Genomic DNA, 19,236 nt, shown 5'->3' on the forward strand with positions numbered 1-19,236 from the left:
GAAATTTCTCTTAATATCAAGCTTAAACGTCAAAGACCCTGACAGTTTTTGCTTTTTGTTTATTTGAATAAACAATAAAACAACAATTCATCTTCGAACAAATTGATGTTTGTCATATCAATCTTAGGCAATTCGTAGATTATTTTTCTCATCATGTATATGTATGGCTGAGTCGCCTTGCTGTGCGCCTGAAACTATCACAACGTTGTTAATCGGATATACTACAATATAAAATAGAAAGTTAAAAAACAATATAACAGCCTGTTCATAATTTTGGAAAATATGAAATATGGTAATAATTTTCCAGTAGAAACATTTCAGGTTGAAGGAAGTGATACTCCTGTATTCCTGGAGGAGTGTAGCCTCCGTGGGGCTGTGTTCATTCTACCCCCAATTCACGCCCTTCTGGGTCCACCCCCGGCCCTACCCACCTCACCCTCTGCCAGCTACCTCGTCAGGAAATGAGCGCCATGGTGTCAAGCAGTCTGACTTAATCCAATAATTTTCCCTCTAACCATTTAAATTGTTACACTATGGATACATTCACACCTACCCGGCAATGGATTTCCTCACTGACAGCTTGCTGTTTCTTATTGGACCTCTTAACATCAAGGAACTCCACCAGCGGTCGGATAGTTATTCCCTGCACAGAAGAACAAGGGGGGGAGGGGAAACTTCTTGTCAAATTCAAGAATAACTTTTATTCTCCTAAACTTTGATAACTGACAGAAGATACCCTGCCCCCAAGACTTAACACAGCATATGTAACATTTTGTTACTTTCCTTCTTCCTCTCTAACAGCTGGCCTATTTTCAGAGGGCCATGTCCCCAAACCTGCTACTAGAAGCAAAACAGTGGACAGAATGCAAGGAATTTAAAACATAATTCTATGTAATTCTAAGAAATAGAAAAAGAAAGTAATTCTAAAAAATAATAAAGTATTATCCAGTTCAGAGGAATCACCTACTTGTATTATTCATAGAAAACATCTCAATGATTCATTAATTAATCTATTAAACAATTTTAATTGAGCTTTTATGGCGTACATGTCGGCGGCTCGGGCATTTGGGACACAGGGATGGATGGCTAGTTAAGGACCTCAGCTCAAGGACTTCGTAGTCTCATGAGGAGAAGGATATGCACAAAACCAGTTACAAAGTAGGCACAGGAGGAAGGAGAGAGATACACAGGGAATGGGTCAAGGAAGGCTCTGCAGAAAGGGAACCCTGGATCAGAGTCTTACAAGATGTTGGAAGCAGAACCTAGCAGAGACCTAACAGGAGCACAGGACCAACCGTGAGAAAGGACCCAGTGTGGGTTTGGGCATGTTCACAGGGCACTTGGGAAATGGAGAGAAACATAAGCTATTTAGTAAACCAGGAAGAGAAAAAACTCCTTAATATAATAAAAAATATCTGCCAGAAATCTCTAGTGAACATCTGACTTAATAATGAAACATTAAAAGCATTTCCATTAGAAGTAGGAACAACAAGGACACTCCCAACCTGCTGTGCCACAATGCTTGTCCTGGTCAGTGAAATAGGAAGAGACAGAGGGGAAAGCAGAGATACTGAAAATAGAGTGACAAGGTTTTTGTTGCTCAAGGATGACCTAGTTTTTGTCCTAAAAAATCTACAACAATCTTTTTTCATTTAAAAATAACAAGAGGGCTTCCCTGGTGGCGCAGTGGTTGAGAATCTGCCTGCCAATGCAGGGGACACGGGTTCGAGCCCTGGTCTGGGAAGATCCCACATGCCGCGGAGCAACTGGGCCCGTGAGCCACAACTACTGCGCCTGCGCGTCTGGAGCCTGTGCTCCGCAACAGGAGAGGCCGCAATAGTGAGAGGCCCGCGCACCGTGATGAAGAGTGGCCCCCGCTCGCCGCAACTAGAGAAAGCCCTCGCACAGAAACGAAGACCCAACACAGCCAAAAATAAATAAATAAATAAATTTTAAAAATAACAAGAAAATTTAGTAAAGTGACTAAACATAAAAAGAACATACACAAATCCATCCCATATACTAATTTAAAAAAAAACCAGAATAAACACCTACAAAATAGCAATGAAACATACATGTATAGTGAGAGAGAGAACGGGAGAGAATATATTTAATACTAGTATATACTACTATATTATATATTATACTATATGGATACTAAATATATATATATATATATATATATATATATATATATATACACACATACTTCTATACTCTCTACAGAAGTATATAATACAGTATATAATCCTATCATGAAATGCAAAAAAAGCCTTCACAAAGAGAACTGTAAAATGTAATTAAAGGATATTAAAAAGATTTGAGTTTGAAAAAGACACACACAGTTCCTAGATGGGATTAGTTAACAATATTATGATGGCAGTTTTATCTCAATGTACGTGCAATACAATTTCGATAACATATTCCAAAGGATTTTTAAGAAACGTGAATATTTAGAAGTTGAGAAAATGTTCAAAATTAATCTGGAAGAGTAAATGGAACCAGAAAAATTTAGAGAAAGGAGAACAATGGGGAACTAACAGCTCCCAAAACAAACTATCGCTATTATGTTTAAAATGATGTGATACGGGCACTAAAATAGGCCAAGGGAGGAGGGGGTGACAATGCGGGGTCCAGGAAGATCCCCAAGTTTCTTGCCTGGTTGGTCGACGACTGCCACCACTCGGCATGAAGAATTCACGACCAGGATGGATTACTGGATGTACGGGGAGGGGTGGATATGCTGAGAGACGCTCCCTGACACGACTGATTCCTCGCTCACCTCTCTGCATGTCTTTAAGAATGTTTCTGATAATATAAACTGTGACACACACACATTTTGTAAAGGAGGTCATTAATTTTGTTCCATCAGTCCAGCTTTGGGCATTTTTCAGCTTCACTTTCACTTTCTAAAACATGAATGATTTTGAGCAAGTTTGGCATGAGGCACCTTGTGTTCTAACTTGTAGGTCAGTCTGCCACTCTGAAATAACATAGGCGGTAACAGCCGTTTTCCAATCAACACATATTCTGTAATTTTTAACTTATGTAAATGAAAATAGGTGTCAACATGTGGTTTACAGTGATGGGTGATTTCACTGAGTTTCAGATTCCATGAAGCCTCTAGGTTAATAATAGCTCCAGGAAAAAAAAAAAAAAATCAACAAAGTCAGTGCTATTTATAAAATGACACAATGTGTTCTGAGGATACTAAGTGTTGTTTCACATGCTTGTCTCTACCAGGTATTCATTCAGTTAATAATAAGTGAGCGCCTTATATTTGTAAATATAGGACATAAAGGTAAAGATGGGACACGGGGCCTGCCCCAGTCACTAGGCTGATTTCTTCCACTAGACGGATAACCTAGAATACATAAAACAAAACTGATCTCCTACAGGAAGCAAGTGTGGCCCAGAGCCCAGGTCAAGTCGAGTTTCTAAAACTACAACATAATTAAGTTTATAATTAATAAAAGTATGGATGAGATGCAATGGCACATCTCATTTAAAAATACATATTTGTACAGATGAACCTATTTGCGGGGCAGGAATAGAGACACAAACATAGAGAACGGATGTGTAGACACGGTGGGGGGAAGGAGGGGCGGGATGAATTGGGGTATTAGGATGGACATATATACACTACCATGTGTAAAATAGCTAGCTAGTGGGAACCTGCTGTACAGCACAGGGAGCTCAGCTCCGTGCTCTGTGATGACCTAGATGGGTGGGATGAGGGGGGAGGTCCAAGAGGGAGGGGATATATGTATACACATAGCTGTTTCACTTCATCGTACAGCAGAAACTAACACAACACTGTAAAGCCACTATACCCTGATAAAAAAATTAATTAATTACATTAAATTAAACCCCAAAAAGAAGTATTTGTTTAAACAGTTCCTTTTTAATAGTCCCCATTCTCTCTTAGAATTATTTGCAGTTGTCATGCTGTGCTCAAATGGAATTATTCGATAGGTTCTGCCTTACTTTCTCTCCCTCCCTTTGTTCGTTCCTTCCTCAATCCATCTATTTTGGAGGGAGAGTACATGGCATCCGAATGTCATATTAAGTTCCCCAAGCTGGATGTTATATTCTAAGAGCCTGGGTCTCTGGTTGGGGGACACAGAAAAAAAAAAAAAAAGGAATACCTTTGAAAATGCACCTTATTTTACCACATTGCAAAATTCCTCATTTTGGTCACCCGGGGAGCAGCCTGACAAGGCTTAGAATAACAGCTTGTTACCATCCATGTGGGTTAAAAAATAAAGAAACCCCTTCGTTTTCCATCAAACCACTGAAAAACATATTTGCAAAGCACAAGTTAAATTTTCACCCATTCATTTGGCTTTAGCGCAGTAAACCCAACACCCCAGAGTCAGGCCTGGCAGAGGGGAGAACTGTTACACAGGAGCCCCGGAAGAATGACAGCGAGGTAAGCTTTCTTTTCTCCCTCCACCATCTCTGCTTTCTGCCCACCCCCACCCTTCTGCTCCCAGTAAAGTGAGAAAGAAAAAGGCACTGCTGCCTGATTAAAGAAGGAGCATCTTTGGGTCTGTTCTTTTGGAAGAAAATGATTTCTTTCATTTTTGTTTTTTTGCAATTAAATTTTGCAAAAAACAAAGGGGAGGGGTGAGGGCAGGGGGGTGGGGAACGCCTTTCTATTTCTTTGCTGATTTAACAGGCAATTTCCAGAAAGAAGAAACTGTTTGAAGAAACTGTTTTCATTCATTAAAAAATATTACTCTCATTGCTATGCTATCCTATATAAGGCTTTTTCACGTTCCAAACTTGACCACAGAGATCATAAATCTGGTTGGGCACACAGTGTTTATTTTAGAATGGGGTAAATGGGATGAGAACCATAAAAGTATTCAAGGAAGAGCTTGTCACCTTGCAAGTAGGGTGACATGCAGACACATCAGTTTCGGACAATGACTTAACAGCAGATTACAGCACTAATCTAGGATGGAGGCAAAAAGAGTCTCCGCCCTTGGAATTCCAGTCAACCTGGCTCCCTGATGGACTTCTCCTTAACTACTCAATGAATTTCCACAATTGTGAGGATCTGCCCTATAATTATAGGGACTAACTGAATAATAATAATTGGGCTCTGAAATACATTGAAAGGCATTAAGTTTTTCTTTCTGCTATTATCATTTTACTTAATGTTATAATGCAAACAGAGCAAATCATCAGGTTAAAACCTTGCATCAGGTATTGTGTTTACATACATATTTCCTCTCTACTGCCTGGGAGGGAGGTACCATGGTTCAGATCTTACAGCAAAGCAAACTGAGGCTCATAGATCCTATTAAGAGCTGGGCCAGAACACTAACCCAGAACAGCCTACTCCAATGTCTGTGCTTTCTACTGCTGGATTCTACCCTGCCTCAATCTTGAATATCATTTTAAAACAAGAGAGATAGCTTATATATTCTATATCATTACCAATCTTATTTATATGACAATGAACATACACGTCCAAGGAATCAGAATCGTTTACTCATTCACTATTCTCCAAGCAAGACTGTTTTCCGGGAAGATGTTAATGGCTTCATCAAGAGGCTACTTTCTCTAATTATCAACGTGATTCAAGGAACGTTAAAATTCTCATTATAAATCTTAGTATCAAATAATAAGCCACGCGTCACAGGAAATTCTGCTTTAGAAGATGGTGCTAACTCAAGAGTATCAGGATGGAAGTATTAAAATATTTCCTACAAGAAATATTAAAATAAGAGGGAAAGGCATTTTAATGTTTAATGATAGGTCCATCAACATAAAAGTTGTCATTTGGAGAAGAATGCATCGCTATTGATCAGAAGGCAAAATTGTATGCATGGATGATAATTAGTTATTTCTACTATGTTTGGAACCCACTAAGTCTCTCCTCCCAGGCTCCTTTCCCTGAGTCCCCTAACAATGGATGTATTCTGGAAAAAAGAACCTTTCTGAAGGCAGCGTGTGTGTATTTGTGTGTTTGTGCATGTATGTGTTCATCGTCTCCTAAAGACCAGTGGGGGATAGGAAATGGGAAGGAAAGAGGTCAGGTCAAGGACCCAAGTGATAGCCATTAGTCTCTAGTCTTTGCACACAGAGGGGGGATAGGGCAGACAACAGCGAAGGGAAGGGAACAGGAGGTGTGGGACCACACAATTCCTCTTCCCATGGGCGTCACAGTGCGTGTCACAGGGTCATCCTTAAACCTAATCAGGACAGAAGACTGTCCACGGGGCATGCTTGCAGATGTCGAATACTGACCCCCAAAAAATCTCCATCACTGAAGGGTTAACTTGATACCTTTACGATACCAAACAGAGCCAACACAACTATTTTGTTTGTTGCCACTACTCTTTTTAATTTGTCGCATTAAAAACTTTCTTGGGGCTTCCCTGGTGGCACAGTGGTTGAGAATCCGCCTGCCAATGCAGGGGACACGGGTTCGAGCCCTGGTCCGGGAAGATCCCACATGCCGCGGAGCAACTGGGCCCGTGAGCCACAACTACTGAGCCTGCGCGTCTGGAGCCTGTGCTCCGCAACAAGAGAGGCCGCGACAGTGAGAGGCCCGCGTACCGCGATGAAGAGTGGCCCCCGCTTGCCACAACTAGAGAAAGCCCTCGCACAGAAACGAAGACCCAACACAGCCAAAAATAAATAAATAAATAAATAAACTAGGTGTTAAAAAAAGAAGAGTGAAAAGAGCAATTTATTTAAAAAAAAAAAACTTTCTTAATCAATGTTAACTATTGATGTACACAGTGTTCATCCAAAGTGGGTGTGTAGTCTTCTAATATGGGGAATCAAAACTTCGCTTAGACCTTACGCCTGAGTTACGATTCCAAAACGCCAAAATACGAAGAGTGTAAAAATGACACCTTATATTAACCACCTGTACGCATACATTCAATGAACAACAGTATACATTTATTGTAATATTTTTCTTTTTCCTATGTGATGTTTGTTCTGAATGCAGAAGTGCAATGTTATGTCTGTCGAATCTAATAACTAAACAACCTGAGCTTGCATTTTGCGTGTCCTCTCTGGAATTACATCTTTTTATTCAGTCTTTTTTTAATCTCACTTTACAAGGCATAGACCCATGGGGTTGGGGGCACGGGGCTGGTTTTACACTACGGATATTTGTGTAGACATACGGCCGATGGATTCATCTCCAAACGACCTGGTTCTTAGTTGCTCTAGACAGACATGCTTCTATTTTTGTATTTGATACTCAGATGTGACACCTTGATTTCTGAGAGCCTGGAGAAGAGTCCAGAGCATTGACTCAGGCTGGGCAGGGCTTTCTGTGGGGCGTAAGGACAGGGCAGCTGGCTTGGGAAGAGGCAGAGAGTGACTCCCAGGCCTGACTTGTCCCCCTCAAGCACTCTGCCCTAGGCTGCTCCTGAGACATTAAAGCGCTCAAGGCAAAATGGATTCACTTCCTTTTTCAAATTCTTTCCCATTTGGGTTTTTACATAATATTGAGCAGAGTTTGAAAAACAATTTGTGTCATTAACACGGGGCACTTGTTATACTATCCTCTTTACACTTAACGTATGTTTGAAAATTTTCCTTAATGAAGTTTCTAAAATGTCAAAAAAATAAAAAAGAAGAAGAACAGGCAAATGAGCAAGCACATTAGTGGTTGCCAGGGGTTGGGCGAAGGGAAGGGAGGAGAGTGACTGCCTAATGGGTATGGGATTTCCATTTGGGGTTATGAGAAAGTTCTGGAGTTAGATGGTCATGATGGTTGGCTCAACATTGTAAATGTATTTAATGTCAATGAATTGTACCCTTTAAAACTGTTACAATGGTAAGTTTTATGTTATGTGTATTTTACCACAATAAAAAAAACTGGGTTGAAAAAAATAAAGAATAGAGACATGTATATGCAGAACTGAATCACTTTGCTGCACCCCTGAAACTAACACAACATTGTTAGTCATCTCTACTCCAATATAAAATGAAAAGTTAAAAAAAATGGATTCCCTTCACAACGCTGCCTCAGACGTGTGAGACTAGCTAATCGGATGCTTGTTCCAAGGTTCCTGCAAACACACAGTGAAAAGATGAAGGCAGGGAATCTGCTTAATCTCTCCACCCCTGGGGCGCCGTCTCCCTGCGTTGAGAAACTCAAACCAACCTGGGATGCTTGAACCAAACTAGTATGTGTCCCTCTAACTGGAACTATCCCTAACCGTAACCGGGTAATACTGTCTTCTCTCTCGGGGGTGGTCAGCAGAGCGCCCCGCAGTTCTGAGCTTGCCTCTGGAGTCGGGGTCCCGGGCTCACCCCCAGCCTCCATCATTCACCAGCCTCTGCCCCTTCTCGCCATCTTGCCTGATCACTGCTCTGGGTCCCACACTGCCTTTCCCACTCGTACCCTTTCCTCTCAACAGCCTCTTCTCACAGCGGCCAGGGGCTCCTTTTACCAAGTAAGACGCATCACGCTTCTGCCCCAAACTTGGATGCTTCCATTTCACCTGGAGAGGAGCCAACGTCCTGACACTGGCCCGACGGCCCCCGCTGGCCCACGCCAGTCCCACGTGACCTAGGACTCCTCCGGACTCTCCCTCACCTCCTCTGTCCCAAACCACACTGCCCTCCAGCTGCCACGTGGGCCACGTACACACCGCCTCCAGACCTTTGTCTTTAGTCCCATTTGCCTGGAATGTTCTTCGGCTCAGCTAATCCTTTTACCCCCCTGCAAACCTTTACTCAAGCATGTTTTTCACCGTGGCCTTCCGCGCGATTCTTCCATCCAGATTTGTAACCGTACTCCACCCTCACCAGGCCTGAGCCCTACAACTTCCTGCTGTCCAGCGTCTCTCACCCTCTAACAGACTCTAATTCCCTCACTTCCTCTGTTTTCTTTCACTGGAATGGAGGCTTTGCAGGGTCGGGGATATTTCTGGGTTTTGTTCACTCTTGGATCCTAAGCACCCAGAGCCATTGTCCGGCACACAGGGGAGCCCCAGACATAATTTCTAAATGACGATCCGCAGAACAGAATCCCCTAAGGGCTGGATAATTAACTTCAAGGGGCTGATTAACTTGCAAAGTCAGGATCTTGACCCAGACCCACGCCCTCCTACCACAGCTCTCCACCTCCCCATATTAAATGTGTAGTCACCCCTCCCATCGTTTCAAGGGACGCACAGCTCAGCAGTGAACCCATGTCAAAGAGCTGCTGGGAGGTCATCGCACAAGCAGCATTTAACGAGCACATTTACTAGGTCAGAGAGGAAGACAAATGCCGAGGATTAGCAAGTGCAGCTCATAAATTTCCAGGAGGGAGCTCAGCTCACACAGCTGAGTTTCCTTAAATAGTAATTCTTCTGTGTCAGCCAAGTGACCAAATTGGACTCGCTCAGGCCCCTGCACAATCCAGTGACGTGAGGAAACACCATTTTCCCTCGTGTCCTAACTACCTAAGCCTCAAGATACCTTGGCATCATGTAAAAGGAGTTCACGATGATCACCTGAGTGACCTTGGTTCCTCCTGATAAAGGGAGAGACTTTGCTGGGAGACTGAGCTCTACTCACCAGGATGAAGACAGTGAAGAATATGACCACTATCGCCGCCGTGATGAACAGCTTTTTCCGGGGAAACACGGCAGCAGGAAGGAGAAACACCAGCGCGAAGCAGATGGCCCCGCGGAGCCCACCGTAGGCAATGATGAACTGGTCCTTGAAGGTCAGGGGAATCGTGCGGAACCAGTTAATGACCTGAGTCAGGACAAAGACACCTGAGAAGAAAAACAAAACCAAAGGAAACAGACTGTGTGAGGCCAGGACACAGGAACGTGAAGACGCATTTTTCTGGGCTTCTGTTTCAGGGCAAAGTATTTCAGAACAGGTCCCTTTCCTACCATCCTGCCCGCATTCCTCCTCCTGGCTCGCATCACTAGGCTCTTGGAATCAGAGACGCCAAGAGAGGTTAATTCCACTTAAAGCAAACGCGTGAAGATACTCCGGGGAGGAAAGAGTATGTCAGGATGAGGGGAGAGGAGGAGAAGGAGGAGAAGGGAGAGGCCGTGGAGAGTGAGGAGGTGGAGGAAGGAGATAAGAAAGACAAGAGCCCAAGACGAAGAAGAGAAGCAGCGGCAGCAGCGACAAAGGGAAGGGGCAGGAGGAAGGGCCCATCTCTCCAGGCGCGACACCCAGCGCTCACGCAGGAGACACGTGCTCATTACCCAGCGCCCTCCAGATCAGGCAGAAGGCCAGGGTGAAGCAGACGAAGGCCCAGTTCCATTCGTGGTTCTTCCCGACGGTGGACACGCCCATGAAGATGAAGATCAGGGTCTCGCTGACGCTGCTCAACATCTTCATGAAATACTTGATGGTCGTGTAGGATTTCTGAGACACGTTTTCTTCCACGTACTTATTCATGGTCATTGCGCAAGCTGTGATTCTACAAGAAGAGAGGCAGCCTCAATTGAAACAGGACGAGGGTCCCAATCAGAACATGAGTCAGCACTTAGCTAAATGGTGGCTCGACCCTTCCACCCGCGCCTACAGCACCATTGACTGATTTTTGTAAGTGAATGTGATTTGCATCCTTGGAAACCCTACTGTCTCTGGAGGTCTTCGTCGATACCCATGGCCTCAACTGCCCGGCTCTACACAGCTTTCCAGCCTGGGGATGTGGACTTAGGCACCATCACCTATACTGCCAGTATCACAAATATAGACAAACAAGTCCATAATACACTCAAAACCCATCATCTTCCTATAAAGCCAGTTCCATCTTCTCTATTCCTCTAGGGCCCCAAATGCTAAGCTATCGCTTAAAATCCTAAGCTTGAAACTAGGGTCACATTGGAATTCTCTCTGCATCTCCTTGCTATCCCCCTCACCATCTTACTGGTCACCAATTGTTTTCTAACCCTCATCCTGAATCTCTTGGACCCACCCACTCTTTTTTACCCCGACGCCTTAATTCCGGGTCTCATTTCTACTTATCTACGATATCCACTTCTGGGAAATTCAAAACGTATTCACAGGCTCTGAAAATTCCTAGTGGAAAGAAACGGTTTTGCTTGTTTTCCCAGCACTTCCAAAACTCTGGGACCACAGAGGTCTTCATGTCCCTTTCCCTTGACATCTATTTTTTTTTAACTTTTTATTTAATATTGGAACATAGTTGATTAACAATGTTGTGTTAGTTTCAGGTGTACAGAAAAGTGATTCAGTTATACATATACATGTATCTATTCTTCTTCAAATTCTTCCCATTTAGGTTGTTATAGAATATTGAGCAGAGTTCCCTGTGCTATACAGTAGGTCCTTGTTGGTTATCTATTTTAAATATACTAGTGTGTGAGCTTCCCTGGTGGCGCAGTGGTTAAGAATCCGCCCATGCAGGGGACGCGGGTTCGAGCCCTGGTCCGGGAAGATCCCACATGCCGCGGAGCAACTAAGCCTGTGCGCCACAACTACTGAGCCTGTGCTCTAGAGCCCGCAAGCCGCAACTACTGAGCCCGCGTGCCACAACTACTGAAGCCTGTGTACCTAGAGCCCATGCTCCACAACAGGAGAAGCCATTGCAATGAGAAGCCCACGCACTGCAATGAAGAGTAGCCCCTGCTCACCGCAACTAGAGAAAAGCCCGCGAGCAGCAACGAAGACCCAAGGCAGCCGAAAATAAATAAATAAATTTATAAAAAATAAGTAAATATAGTAGTATGTACATATCAACCCCAAACTCCCTATCCCTTCCCCCACCCTTCCCCCCGGTAACCGTAAGTTCCTTCTCTAAGTCTGAGTCTGTTTCTGTTTTGTAAATAAATTCACTTGTATCATTTTTTTTCAGATTCTGCATATAAGCGATATCGTATGATAGTTGTCCTTTTCTGTCTGACTTCACTCAGTATGATAATCTCTACGTCCATTCACATTGCTGCAAATGGCATTATTTCATTCTTTTTGATGGCTGAGTAATATTCCATTGTCTATATGTACCACATCTATTATAATACCACACCTCTGCACAGTCTGGGGAAGGAAGGGCTCAGGATGCAGCCCAGACTCCTAGGTTGGACGCCCGAAGCTCTGCACACTCTCCCCTCAGTGACAATTCCAGGTCCCCCGACCCCCAACCCTCTCTCCACTGAGCACCCAGCACATGCTCAATGGTCTGTAATTTCCCAAAGGGGCCCTGCTCTGTGCTGTCTTCTTGGCTGGAATGTACCCCTGGCCAACTCAAAGGCCACCCACAGGGGGAAATTTAGTATGAGCTGGGTGATAGCTCATACCAGCCTCCATCTAAGGAGACACAGTTACTAGAAATTACCAAAAAGGCATCATTATCCAAGGGTGCTGTAGAATGAAACAGGACAGAATCTGAGTGAGCTGCCCGCCTTCCACTGAGTGATAACTGTGCCATGAGCTAACCGCTGGTCATGATCTGTGAAGTTTCCCACCTTCTCAGAGCTCTAGAGCTGCAATGACCCTACGAGCTTTCCCCCAACCCCCTTCAACCACTGCACTTAGTCTCCCTTACCCTGAGATGTCTGATGTTTTACCAAAATCTTCCTACTTTGAGCATAAGGATAAGTAGAAGAATGAAAATCTAAGGGCCTTCTGAGTTGAGACCTAAACAGGTAACCATGAATATATCTCACTGCAAGGAACAGACCTGTTCCTTCCATAGAAAACCTGTATATCTATTCTGTGCCCCCTACGAAAACAAAACAAAGACCCCACCAAGCCAAGGACCATGCATTTAGCCTCAACGTCCCTGCCCACAGATTGAGCAGGTATTTCTTTCCGATTTATATGAGTGAGGAATGTATAATTCCTGTGGCTCCCCAAACAAAGAGAACCTTATTAAATGGGCCAGTAAAATTCAGCAGCACAAACACACAGCAGAACCTGTGAAGAGCTGAGGGCTTATCTAATAAGAGTCCATGTCTACAGAGCCTCCACTCTGCCAGGGACGGTGCAAACGCTTTGTGTGAGTTATGTCAGTCAACCTCCTCACAAGCCTCTGAGGCAAGTGCTGTCATGGTTCCCATTTTACGGATGAGAGAACAAAGGCAGACAGAGGTCCAGTGACTCAAGGTCACACAACTAATTGATGGTGGTGCCAGGATTTTAACCCAGGCAGTCCGACTCAAAGCCAGCGCTGTTAGGGACCTACCTCTCGCTCTTCCTGAGCTCTCAGTGAGCTCGATTATCCCTGATAAAAGTGAGGTCCTCCTCCCCTGCCAGGCCCGTGTGCATCCTTTCCCAAGCACAAGCCTCTTTCATTGGTTTCCTATGGCTGTGGTATTAGCAAATACTTAGTGGCTTAACAATAACACAAGTTTATCACCTTACACTTCCAGAGGTCGTAAGTCCAAAATCATTTTCATTCTCTTCTTGACCTGGGACTAATGTCAAGGTGCCAACAGGACTGTGTTACTTCAGGAGGCTCTAGGGGAGAATCAGTTCCTTGCCTTTTCTACTTTCTGGAGGCTTCTCACATTCCGTGGCTCGTGGCCACATCATGCCGACCTCTGCCTGCCTGGTCCCATCTCCTCTGACTCTGACCCTCCTGCCTTCCTCTCATAAGGACCTCTGTGATTTCATCCAGCCCACCTGGATAATCCACTGTTCTCTCCCCATCTCAAGACCCTAGCTTGATCACATTGGTGAAGCCCCCTCTGCCATGCAGGGTAACATATCCCCAGGTTCTGGGGACTTAGACCTTTGGGGACCATCGCTCAGCTGGCCACAGTGTTATTGGCACTCACCTCCCTTGTGTGGTGGCCACGACCAAGGGCACGTCCCCCGTGGGCGCGGCCAGGGCTGCTTACATGTGCCTGGTGACCGAAGCAAGCGGGAGCTCTGTCACACTGGCCTGACATGAAAGCCTGGACCCTCCCCCAGCACAGTGGGCAGTAGACACTGCGGACCACAGTGGCAGGTGGCACCACTGCCAGCACCATCTGAATATAAACCACTCGTTTACGGCATTTCTGAACGTTTTCATCTTTCATATTTTGGCTCAATTTTTTTTTAATCAGACTTTAAAAAGTAAAAGTTGCCCAATACTAAGTAATGAGGGCAAAAGCCAGAAGAATCTGAATCATACTATGTTTTATGAAGAAAAGACACATACACAGTAGCACACACTAATGAACCTTCTTAAATGGTGCCAAGTTGAAAGTCTGTAACAAAACCAATAAGGGCCATCATTCCTTCTTGAATTCTCTTATCCCGTGCAAAAGGTGCTTTAAAATGGTTTGACTATTAAGCATTTAAACTTAAAGACAAATACGGAGAATGATAAACACCAAAGTACATACCACCCAGCTTTTTCCAATCACTTTTACTTTTAACAATAAAGCATCAGCTATAGAGTTGAAACCCCTACATTTCTCATACCAACCCTATTTCCCTCTGTCCCTCTTGGATTTGGATTTTTTGTTTATCATTCAAAAAGTGATTGTTAAAAGGCTAAAGAAAGTTACTCTTGTGTATGTGCTAATTATTTCCCTCTGAGATCACGTTCACATCATTCACTGGGAAAAATACAAACCATACAGGCAAAATGTAATCTTCAGCTCGTTAAATGAGCAATTAAACAAAAATTTCTATTCAGAAATTATTGAAAACTATAGCTTTGATGTAGGAATAAAAAAATACATGAGGGCTTCCCTGGTGGCGCAGTGGTTGAGAATCTGCCTGCTAATGCAGGGGACACGGGTTCGAGCCCTGGTCTGGGAAGATCCCACATGCCGCGGAGCAACTAGGCCCATGAGCCACAACTACTGAGCCTGCGCGTCTGGAGCCTGTGCTCCGCAACAAGAGAGGCCGTGACAGTGAGAGGCCCGCGCACCGCGATGAAGAGTGGCCCCCGCTCGCCGCAACTGGAGAAAGCCCTTGCACAGAAACGAAGACCCAACACAGCCAAAAATAAAAAAATAAAATAAAAAATACATGAATTATACATGAATGTTCACGGGATCATTTTCCATTGCTTTGTATCCTTAACATGACACCAGAGTGAAGCTCCTGTGTGCCAGACACCTCCCTGTAATTCAACACCACCTCCGAACAGCACAGGTGCGATCCTCCGGGGGAAAAACACCCTCAGCAGGTACCAGAGGCCCCAGAGCCCGGCAATGCCCTGTTCAGGAAACGCGGGTGTGTCTATGACGCGGATGCACCATACAGGCTGGGGACAAATGTTTCAAGGTCGCGTTCCGACCTGTCATGTACAGCTCAATACACACAGCCTCCAAGCAAAGGCCAGGAGGTGCTTCAGTGCAAAGAGGGGTCTTGTTTGCTGTAGGATGCGCTAACCTACATCAAACCACCTCACCTTCAGTAACATCCTACGTACACAAAACTACAAATGAGTTAGTCTCCCTTCAATTAGGGAGGGACACACAATAATACAGTCTCCCTGGAAGAGAGAAGAATAAAACCTTCCTGCCCCTTTCCTGGATCATCACCTATAGCTGACAGTATTAACCATCATCATAAGTTTGACTCTCCTTCATTTTTCTAAAAGAATTATGAGACGCTTCTAGAGCTGGGGACTGGTGCGGACTGGAGCCTTACTGGGTTTGGAGCTCGTGGCCAGGAGTGCCTTGGGTAGGAGGTCACGTCATAGCAAATCACAGTAGCACTGAAGCACATAAGAGAGAGACGATTTCTTTCTCCACCAAAGAGAACTCATGAAACTTTCACACCTGAAGTCCACAGCCTCTCGCCCTCATTCTGAACATCAGCGTGATAATATCCACACCAAAATAATAACCAAAATAACTCGTGACATTTTAGAAAACTCTAGTTGAATTTCTTAACTCTAAAGCTCCTTCAAACATAAAACTATTGGCCTTCAGTATTCCCAGTCTGACCTTACTTTTATCAGCTCACGTCATTGAATCATCTTTCTCCCTGTTTCCATGTAGATCTCTCTGTCCTAATCTTCCAATTTAGTTCATATGATCAGGAATAACAACTGAACATCAACCAATATTTTCTTAGCATCTACTCTGGGTCAAGTTCTGGGCTGGGAGCTAGGAAGATGAAAGCAAATAAGAGGCAGCTTCTACTTTCAAGAGTTTGTGGTCTAAGAGGAGAAAGAGTCATGGAAAGGTAACTGTAACACAGCATGGCAAGTGCCAGAAACGGAGAACGGGAAGGATGCTTCGGGAGCACAGGAAAGGAAATCGTTGCTTCTGCCACAAAAGAGGGGACATTTGAGCAGAATCTTCATGGGTAAGTGAGAGCTCCCCGAGCAGGAAGAAGAGGGAAGTGATCCAGGAAAAGAAGAGGACACATTCAGAGCCATGAAAGAAACGAACAGGTTGGTATATTCAGGGACCTGCAGAATTGACTCTGCTGCAGGGGAGAGAGAGGAGGAGAAGGTTCACAGGTGAGGACACGGAAGTTAGGGGCCAGGTAATGACATGTGACATAACTCTTACATGTCATGCTTAGGAGCCCATTGTATAGGCTGGCGGGGAAAATGAGAGATTATATCTTCCACCATGTAATTCATGTTTAATCTCCCCAAACCAACTGGAAGCTTCATGGGGGAAGAAGTGTCATCAACGCTTGTCACAGTGCCTGGCACCTCATTAATGTGTTCGGAATGGATGATGACGCGGGTCCAAGGACGGATTACTCATCACAACGGTGGTGTGTCATGGACAGATTTGCATTTTAGAAAGAGCACTCCGAAGGACATGGAGAGGACAGATCTGGAGGAGAAAGACCTAGAGCTTGGAGTCCCTTTGTTTCCCACAGTGGTTTTTCGTTCGGTTTTCAAAATCCATTGCAGCACCTGGCCCGTATAACCTCCCAAAAAAGGTCCATGTTTGGACAGGTGTTAGGTTCCATTCCGTGGGACCACGTGGAGGTAAGGTTCATATAGAATTCACTGGGGCCCTCTGCTTTGTTATTATCTTGCCTCACATGGTGGTTTAACATAAATGTAGGGTGATTATCACCAATTTAGAGACGGAGAAGCTAAAGCACTATAATTAGCGGTTTTTACATTCACCAGCAATTGAGGTTTTCTTCATCACTGTATCACTGTCAATGCAGCATACAAAAAAATTCAGGCCAGCTAATACTGTCTCAACGGGCTTCCGGGGGAACACAGACTTTCTATTCAGATAATCTGTCGCTGGACTATTTTCTGAATAGAAAATTCCAACAAACACTTTTATCTATAGTACTCCACGACTCCACCCTGGCAGCCAATGAATCGATGTTCACGTCTGTGGATGTTCACTTCCTTGCCACCAGAACCCGCACTCTGAGAGAGCAGGGGCGACCCTTCATCCACAGGTAGCATGGGTCCCTGCACGCAGCGGTACCAAGCGTACGTTCGCCTGATGCTGGCTGCGTCCACCTTAATGGAGATCCACAGCCCTTCACTAGGCAGTCGGCGGCATCTGTAGAACCAAAGGGAACGGCATCCATGAGGATGGCGGGCGGTGAAGGCAGATTTCTGGCTGTGAAGATAAAACATACACATACCTTGTCTGTGTTCACTTACATATGGTGTAGCCATGACTCGGTTAGTTCAGTTTATAAATACTAGTGCTTTTATTTTTTTGAAGAGTGGTCAATTCTCTAATTTCGATTCCCACGTTAGACCTGTTCTGTAATCTGAACTGTTAAGAATTAGAACTGAGCTGACAGAAAGAATGTTGCAAAATTCTTTCATGCCTACTCCATGCCTGTGCGTGATCTTAAAAAGTATGGATTCAGTTGCAGGCAAATACAGCCCAAATAACAGTTGCATATTCTCCATAAAGACTTTGCCAAACATAAAAGCATACGCTACTAATCAGTGCCAAGCATTAGCAAAGATGAAGAACAATTAAAAAGCTTTCTCTGTATTGATTAAAGCCAGGTCTGTGGTGACTCAGGGTACACTGTATGTTCTCAGAATAAAGTACTCACTCATGTGAGGTAAATTAATTATTCCAGGGCACGAATTTACTATACAATGGATTGCCTCTTCCAGAAAACCTGACAACCAAGAGAAAGTGAGTTTGACATATGAGAAAAATTTTTTTTAAATTCTTTTTCAAAGAAATATCCAACCACCAAAACTGAACAACCTTTCTTAAAATAGCAAAATGAAATAAATTCAAACAATTATAGATGCTTGATTATTCACGCAGTCTTGCCCATTTCATGGATTTTCCACATCTTGTGTTTTTTTCTACTTTAGATGCTTTCAATTCAGCTACTGTTTATAGCTCATTTCCTGCCTCCTAAAGCAAGCATGGTCTTGTGGAAAGAACACATAAGAGATCACAGCTCAGGGTCAAAAGTGTAATGAAACACAAGGCATCAAGGGACCCACGGCATCCACTGACTCTAGTTGGCGACTGTTGACAAAGGCATGAGAGGCAGGAAGACTGGACCAAGAGCTTGCTGATGGAATTGAAGTTTTCCAGCTGGAGAATGCCTGGTGGGCACTGGGGGTGGGCTGCAGGTGGGACCTGGGTATGAGAAACAGCCACGTGACAACCTTGCACCAATGAGCATGCAGGGTGTTCTCAGGATTCAACAGGAGCACCAGGACCGTCAGCGGAAGTTGTTCTGTTCTGGAAGCTCTCGCTGCTCCTCGCACGAGTGGCACAGCAGTATTTCTAAAAGTACGGTTTGTGGACCACGTGATCATGAGAAGTCCATGGAAAGACGCAAATGCCAAGGCTCCCTCTCAGACCTATGGACGCAGAATCTCTGGCGGGGGCCTGGGGTTCTGTATCTGTAACAACCTTTCCAGGTGATTCCTAAATACATCAAAGTTTGTGGAAACCAAGGGGGCACAGGCAGACAGTTCGGAAGGGGATGAATGAATGAGAAAAAGAGCTGACATTTGAATGCTGTTATTTAAAGATTTATTGGGGAGGGAAAATAAGGGCTAACATGAGATTTGAGGACTAGTGTGGATTTAATGACACTTTCCCACCTATTCTCCCTTCCCTTCCCTTCTTTCAAATTCCATTACTTGTACGTTCCCACCTTCTCTTGCCTGGACTAATGCACAGGTGCCTTCACCCTGCTGCCGGCCACACGTCCCCACCCTCCTGCCCAGACAGATTCCTCAGCCCTGGGGCGTCCAGTGAGCCTGACACCATGCCCTCCAGCTTCCACCCCAGAGTACTATTCAAATATTATCAGTGTCATACGGGATGGTGTAGAAGGGTTTAGAAGCTCTCCAATCACGTATTCACTAGAAAGCAGAAATAAAGTGTGTCACCTCCCTGC

General features: G+C 44.4%; 1 protein-coding gene across 1 annotated transcript in view; it reads right to left on the bottom strand.

Annotated features, from left to right (window-relative positions):
- Window positions 1-19,236, bottom strand: part of SLC9A2 (solute carrier family 9 member A2) — a gene marked incomplete at its 3' end in the record, with an annotated part of 86,653 nt that overhangs the window by 15,412 nt on the left and 52,005 nt on the right. The window contains exons 4-6 of the mRNA XM_082356501.1: window positions 10,197-10,414; window positions 9,547-9,749; window positions 531-643 (exon numbers count right to left, since the gene is read on the bottom strand). Coding sequence (XP_082212627.1) covers window positions 531-643; window positions 9,547-9,749; window positions 10,197-10,414 — 534 coding nt within the window. The remainder of the gene's footprint in view (window positions 1-530; window positions 644-9,546; window positions 9,750-10,196; window positions 10,415-19,236) is intronic.

Source organism: Balaenoptera borealis, assembly GCF_965194805.1.
Source record: "Balaenoptera borealis genome assembly, chromosome: 15".
Classification (NCBI taxonomy): Eukaryota; Metazoa; Chordata; class Mammalia; order Artiodactyla; family Balaenopteridae; genus Balaenoptera; species Balaenoptera borealis.